This window comes from Neoarius graeffei, chromosome 11 (genome assembly GCF_027579695.1).
Source record: "Neoarius graeffei isolate fNeoGra1 chromosome 11, fNeoGra1.pri, whole genome shotgun sequence".
NCBI lineage: Eukaryota > Metazoa > Chordata > Actinopteri > Siluriformes > Ariidae > Neoarius > Neoarius graeffei.
Genome location: NC_083579.1, coordinates 11,054,813 through 11,061,796, shown reverse-complemented (window position 1 = coordinate 11,061,796; position 6,984 = coordinate 11,054,813). Strand labels below are relative to the sequence as shown.

Here is a 6,984-nt window from a genome sequence, read left to right as displayed (position 1 = left end):
TTTACGAATTACAACACTTGTTTACATTTTTTATTTTGGGAGTACTGTAAATGTAATACTTTATGTAAGCCATTTATATTATGTTTCATATATTCAGTTCATATTTTGTATTTGTTTCTTTAATTCAGTATTAAATATTTTGAATGTGCAATTTCTTTATTTAATGCCTTTAATTATTTTGAATGTGCAATTTTTTTGTTTAAATAAAAGAATGTTTTAAGACATTTCTTGTTAGTATAGATACACCATCAGTGGCTTTAACTGGTGTTGGGGACGGGGCGCCACCTAAAATCTTGCCTAGGGTGTGAAATTGGTAAGGGCCGGGCCTGTTTAAAATGTATTTTATTGATTCTGAATCTGTACATGTCGTGAATTATTACACACACACTTCACTTATTCCTTTATTTTGAAACACATGCTCAAGTTCCTGAAGTTGCTGGTTGAGTTCCAAACACCTCCCAACTCCATAAATAAGTGCCCTACACAGGCTGAAGAAGCGGTAGCTTTTTGACTCTTTGTAGTGCACTAGATGTTCACTACGCGGTTGTTAGGGATGCGACCCAGATTTGGTTCTTCCTTCACTACGCGGTGTTGAAGAGGTTGCAGAAAAAAAAGGGGAAAGAGGTGTCGGTGGATGTGATGGCTCTGAAAAGGATTCAGAAGGTAAATCAATGTTCTGTTGACATTTCGGATAATAAAACAGTTATGACAGTTAGTTGAGAGGAATTAAGAGATGGATAGTGTTGTATTCTCGCCTGCTAAAGGCTGTGTTTGCTAGCATTAGCTAATGTTAGACACTCCAGCTTTGCTAGCGAGAACAAAGCCGGCTCAGTTTATATGTCAACAAACCACAACGACGTGCCTTTTTTTTTTTAAATACACGTTTTAACTCTTTCTTTAAAGTTCTTCCAAAAATGACTCTCCGTAAAAAGTCACACAAAAACATCTAAATATTTTTTTCTAAATCCTGTTTAACTCCAATCTTAGGCCACTTATTTACACTGATAATCACTCACTTGTTTACTTTCCCCCTTTTATTAACCAAATTATTACATTTTACAAACCCTTGATCAAGTAAACACTGATTTACTTCTTTACTTTCACACCGAAATTAGTTTTAGTGACTAAGTTTCAGAGCACTAATGTTTTTAGAAATTTTCAGTAATGGTTGGGCGATATGTCGGAAAATATCGCGATACTTAAGTTGAAAACGTGACATCTCACGATATTTAGCCTTTCTTAGGCTACATCCACACGACAACGGCAACGAGATGTTATTTAAAAATATATCGCGTCCAAATGGGCAACGATCAGTAAAATATCAGGTCCGTATGGCAACGCAACGCTTGCTGAAAACGATGCAATACACATGCCACACCTCTAGGGGCGCTGTAAGACGGTCCCTTCGGAGACACCAGGACAATAGAAGAAGTAAGGACGCATGCGCATAAACTATTATGCGCGAGACTTCATATTAGCCACAAAGTCAGGAAAATCTGTTCGTAAAATTACGTTATAATGACCAAATACAATGAAAAGTATTTTTCCAGTCTCACCTGTGAAAGGTAATCCCATGTGATCTCGTTTGGACGGCAAACCTGTTGGTACAGTTAAACGCAGCTAATCTTTATTCTCCGCTTTGACCTATCCAATATGGCGGCAAGGATGACGTATGATTCTACGCGGAAGGCGGCGTCTTTAATGGTCCGGAATAAATTGAATGCTACATGTTGATGGATTAATTTGTTGTTTCTCACTTGTGAAAGGTAATCCCATATGATCTCGTTTGGACGGTAAACCTGTTGGTACAGTTAAATGCAGCACATGAATCTTTATTCTCCGCTTTGACCTATCCAATATGGCGGCGAGGATGACGTATGATTCTACGCGGAAGGCGGCGTCTTTAATGGTCTGGAATAAATTGAATGCTACACGTTGACGGATTAATTTGCTCTTCTACACCCTTTTTGAGGAATGTATTGTAGGACTAAAACCAACATCTGAAGAGGTGAGATCACTCCTTTTTTTTTTCCCTATTTTTGCTGGCGGGATTGACTCTGCCCTAAGGGCAGAGTCTCTCTCTCTCTCTCTCTCTCTCTCTCTCTCTCTCTCACTTTGCACCATTACACAATAAATATTCACAGTGAAAATATTTTGTAAGCGCGTTTCATGAACCAAGTTATAGGATTTGTTGACAACTCGCATCGAGTTCGTTACACTTCTACCCGGCGTGAAGCACTCACAGTCATGTGGTTGTGACGTCATCGTAAACAAATCCGTTCTACTCATCCAGACGACTTCACAACGGCAACGTTGCCAGATCTTTCCACTCTGGAACCCGTTCTTAAAAAGATTGCGTTTTGGGCACCCAAAACGCCGGTGCCGTGTGGACGCCAGGCCTAAACGATAAGCAATTGTATCGGAGTCACCTGAATCCGTTGCCGTGTGGACAGGGCCTTAGGCTTGCCGATGAAATCTCATGAATATTCATGAGGAAAGTGCTGCCTGATTGGCTAGTAAGTGCCTGACTGTTTCACTGTGATGTTTGCAATGGAAACCTGGCCACTCTTCTGTAATGGGTAAACGTCACATCCTCGCACCATCGTGTAACGTTCTTGATATGATATGGACATGTACGTACACACAGAAAAGCAAGTTAATCAAAAGAATTTTAATTTTGAACCGGTTCGCCATTTTGACAACACACGTCTAGTCAGCTAGCCTGGCAAGCCAGACTAAAGGCCTCTGCATGCTCTTGCAACAAGGCTTTCACAGGTAGCGTTTTGCAGACAGTTGTAATTTATCGTTGAGCGGGGAGTAATAGGCGTGCGCAATGTTATTCACCGCTACAACGCAAGGGGGCGCAAAATCGCTAGGAGTAGTTGGTGGGTGTGGTTAGTGGAGTGTTTATCCTCCGGTTACTTATAATGACTAGAACTGGAGTCGTATAGATGTACGTACTTCCTCACTTCCTCGATCAACCGCTCTTCGTGCTGCTCCATCTTCGCTCGTGTTTTTAAAAATGCCGGTCGTGAAAACAAACCAAACCGGGAAAGTAGGGAAGCGGAAGTGCGTGTACAGCGGATGTAGAGTGGACCAATCAGAGCCCTCTTGTCTGCGAGGCTTCTGCGGTGGTCACAATTTTTGGGAGGTGCGCGCAGAGCGTCTGCGAAGGTGGGGGGGCTACGCAGACGCTATCTGCGACACCGTCTGCGAGGACTGCGTTGTCAGCATAAATTGGCCTTAAATGTGAATATTTACACTACATTCAGACTGCAACCTGAAACGACGCATATCCGATTTGTTGTGAAATCCGATTTTTTTGTTAGGCCGTTCACATTACCAATTATATGACACTTGTATGCGATCTCCAATATGAACGGAAAACGACCCAAAAGTGTCCCGCATGCGCAAATTGACACGTAATAAGCACATCTACGTAATACGTAAACAAAAAAAAGCGCAATCTTCAAGTTTGCAAGTAAAGCATGGAGATGAGGTGAGACCTGGCGATGTGGTTTTTGTGGCGGCGGCGGAACTCACACAATAATCTGATTAATGTGGGCAGCAGACTAATGAGACCGAAGGTGTCAAATTACTGGAAATTTCCAGAATAATCTTGTAATACAGGATGGTTTAAGTTATAAATCAGTTATAGAAACTGTTTTATTTAATCAGGCTAACAGATCAACATCCAGGTCCCTACCAAATCCACCATTAGCTTGATCAATTCTGTAAAAGTCTATTTAAATTCTGAAAACTGTACAAATGTTGTTTTCCACCAAAGAGGCGGGATTAGCCAACGCAGAATAGTGACGTTTGTCTCTTGTTGATGACGTGTAGGTCACATGAATACGACCTGTCCGGTCAGACTGCAGTCGCATGTGAAAATAATGGATATGCATCGGAATTAGGACCACATATCCAAGCGGCCTGGGTCGCATGTGAAAAGAATCGGATATGGGTCGTTTCAGGGTGCAGTCTGAATGTAGTCTTAGTCTGGTCTCGGTCGTAGACATTTCCGAAGGGTGTGGGTAGGAACAACCCGTTGTCTTTCAAACTGTCTCTGTGCGTATAGGCCAACGCTCTGACCAATCAGCGCAACTGTGGCGTAGTCAGAGCGACAGAAAGCAGTGGGGGAGCCAGCTGGTAGATCAGACTTTTGCCATAGCCGGTCGGCAAAACAGCGAAAACGTCCTTCTTGAAAAGGAATGTTTCAATGAAAACTCCAAGTCTAAGTCTTCTAAAACTGATTCCAAAGCGGAGTCAAACGCGCGCTGTTCACTAGCCGTAGCCATCTTTCCTGTTGTGCTTTCTCCAGCGTCGCGCAGCCTTGTCGTCACTCCTGCAAAAGCCCGCCCAAAGAATCCAAACAAAAACCTTGCGTTGTGATTGGCGGGCACGATTTGATGCCCGGGGTGTGTTGTTGATATGGTCCGAGGCTAGACCCACTCGTAGGCAAAAATATTTTTGGCCGCTAGGCGGGTGGGTCTAGTTTACTAGGCTACTAGTCAGCAGTAAAACACTGGGAGTGACATCATCGGCGTGAAATATGGGAAATGCTATCCATGCAGGAGACTTTTTCCATCGCTTAGCCTACGTGTATTACATCACTCTACCCAATGAGCGTTGAATATGGTTTACGATATTGCATGGTTGTCAAGGCAACATGACATCACATGTCGGAGCTGATGCGAGTATCCAACGACAAAACTTTTCTGCTGAACAAGCACACAATCATTTCTTTGTCCGAGAAGGACGAGGCTGATCCAGTGCTACTGCTAGGATTAGCTATGCTGTAATTAAGCACTGAGTAAACTGAAAACCGAAACCAAAGACGCGTTGAACACCCGAAAGGCTACCAAAACTTCATTAGATATTCTTCTTGCATATTTACAAGAAAAAACCCTACCAACAGACGTTTAAAAAAAAAAACTGGAAAAGAGAAGTCGGAGATGTAAAACTTCTGTGTTAGCGAGCGACTGTGACTGTTTGTGAACAAACGTGGCCACCAGGTTTGCTTCGTTAGAAATGTAAGATTTTGAGAGAATTTTGGCTGCCAGGTCATTCTGTTGTGTGTCACTGTCAACGTTGTAACTAAATAAAATACACGGGGAAATGAATACTTAATTCTGAGTGAAAAATACTATAGCGAGCTGCGTGGAAGAAGAGTCTGGAGACAGAAATCTTAGTTTCTCGGTTGTTAGCCAGTGCTACTTGCTCTCGATAGATAGCACTGGCTTGACCGCTTTATTAGCGTTCGCTAACACTACTGATGAACGCTACACCGGCTGGAAGGTGACTTCACTGTTGCGCTGACTCACGGTTAAGCTCGCATTGGCCTTCGAGAAGGCCGAGGGCGATAAATGTTTGGTCCCTCCCACTATAAAGCAAAATCTGATTGGTTAATTCATCTGTCACTTCCTACCGTACATAAACATACACTGCCATGGCCTTCTGTCCCAGCAATGAAGTCCTAACCAATGAGTGAGCAGCTCTAAACTCTTCTCAGCCCAGAGACAACAAACACACTCATTGGGTAACGCAATTTTAATGTTTTCGGGACAGTAAATGCCCTTTCATTTCTGAAGAAAATTTGATAGAAAATGAGGCCAAATTAGAAGAGAATAATTATAATGAAACTATGAACGCAGTTAAAGAATGAAGTAAACATTTGAAATGCTGATATGTTTGGGCCTTCTCTGAAGGTCTAGAAGGCTCTGACGGTTCCTTTTTGTTTATGAGAGAAAAACATACCAACAGACACTGAAAAACTGGAAAAGAGAATGTGTATTGCGATAATAATATTGGCTGGTTTTTTTTTTCATGGTCAATCAGACATATTCCATTCAGCTAGCATGATGCTGAACAAGTCGAGGATGACCCACGGCAGTTTTCAACATAACGAACCTTTCCGGGGATGGAAGTCACGCCCTCCTGATTGTCAAGGTAGCTCCTTGGCTTTCGCGTATTCTGACGGAAGGGCCTGGAACGCATGCTGGTTGACCCCCAGAAGGCTGTCCCAGTGTCGACCGTGAAGTGATTCCAGCTATATGAGACCTTAGCATTAGCCATTAAATTTACCAAATGGATAAGGGTTTTCAGTTAGAGACTCGGATCATGACAATAATCCCAACGACAGCGGAAAGTTTTAAAGAGGAGCAGAGCTCGTCAGTGTGTTGAACGTCGCTGTGATTGAAATTACTAACGTGGCAGGTAGGCTTAGAAACGAGATGCATGTTTGGGCTCTGATATGCCGTTAAGTGAAGATAGTATGTACTAGCTGCACGTGCAGACGTACGCATGGCGACAGCACCATAACTTTAGGCCCTGTCCACACGGCAGCGGATTCAGGTGAATCTGATAAAATTGTTTATCGTTTCGGCCTGGCGTCCACACGGCACCGGCGTTTTGGGTGCCCCAAAACGAAATCTTTTGAGAACGGGTTCCAGAGTGGAAAAATCTGGCAACCGTTCGCCGTTGTGAAGTCGTCTGGATGAGTAGAACGGATTTGTTTACGATGACGTCACAACCACATGACTGTGAGTGCTTCACGCCGGGTAGAAGTGTAACGAACTCGATGCGAGTTGTCAACAAATCCTATAACTTGGTTCATGAAACGCGCTTGCAAAATATTTTCACTGTGAATATTTATTGTGTAATGGTGCAAAGTGTGAGAGAATAGCCCTTAGGGCAGAGTCTTTAGTCCAAACACTACGGAAGCAGTACCAAACCGCGCACCGCCCGTGCGCTTTCCAAAAACAAAAACAATCCCGCCAGCAAAAATAGGGGAAAAAAAGGAGCCATCTCACCTCTTCAGATGTTGGTTTAAGTCCGACAATACATTCCTCAAAAAGGGCGTAGAAGAACAAAGTAATCCATCAACGTGTAGCATTCAATTTATTCCGGACCATTAAAGAATTCTGGAGGATATCAGAATGTTGGCGTACCGGCTTCCATCTACCCCCATTCATTCCTCTTTCC

The 6,984-nt window shown here is 43.0% G+C and overlaps 1 protein-coding gene across 1 annotated transcript in view; it reads left to right on the top strand.

The window, feature by feature from the left end:
• The first annotated feature begins 580 nt into the window (after window positions 1-580).
• The window catches only part of ube2d1a (ubiquitin-conjugating enzyme E2D 1a), a 74,704-nt gene continuing 68,300 nt past the window's right edge, over window positions 581-6,984 (top strand). Inside the window, exon 1 of the mRNA XM_060932885.1 lies at window positions 581-663. Within this exon, the coding sequence (XP_060788868.1) occupies window positions 640-663 (24 nt within the window). The 5' untranslated portion in view covers window positions 581-639. The remainder of the gene's footprint in view (window positions 664-6,984) is intronic.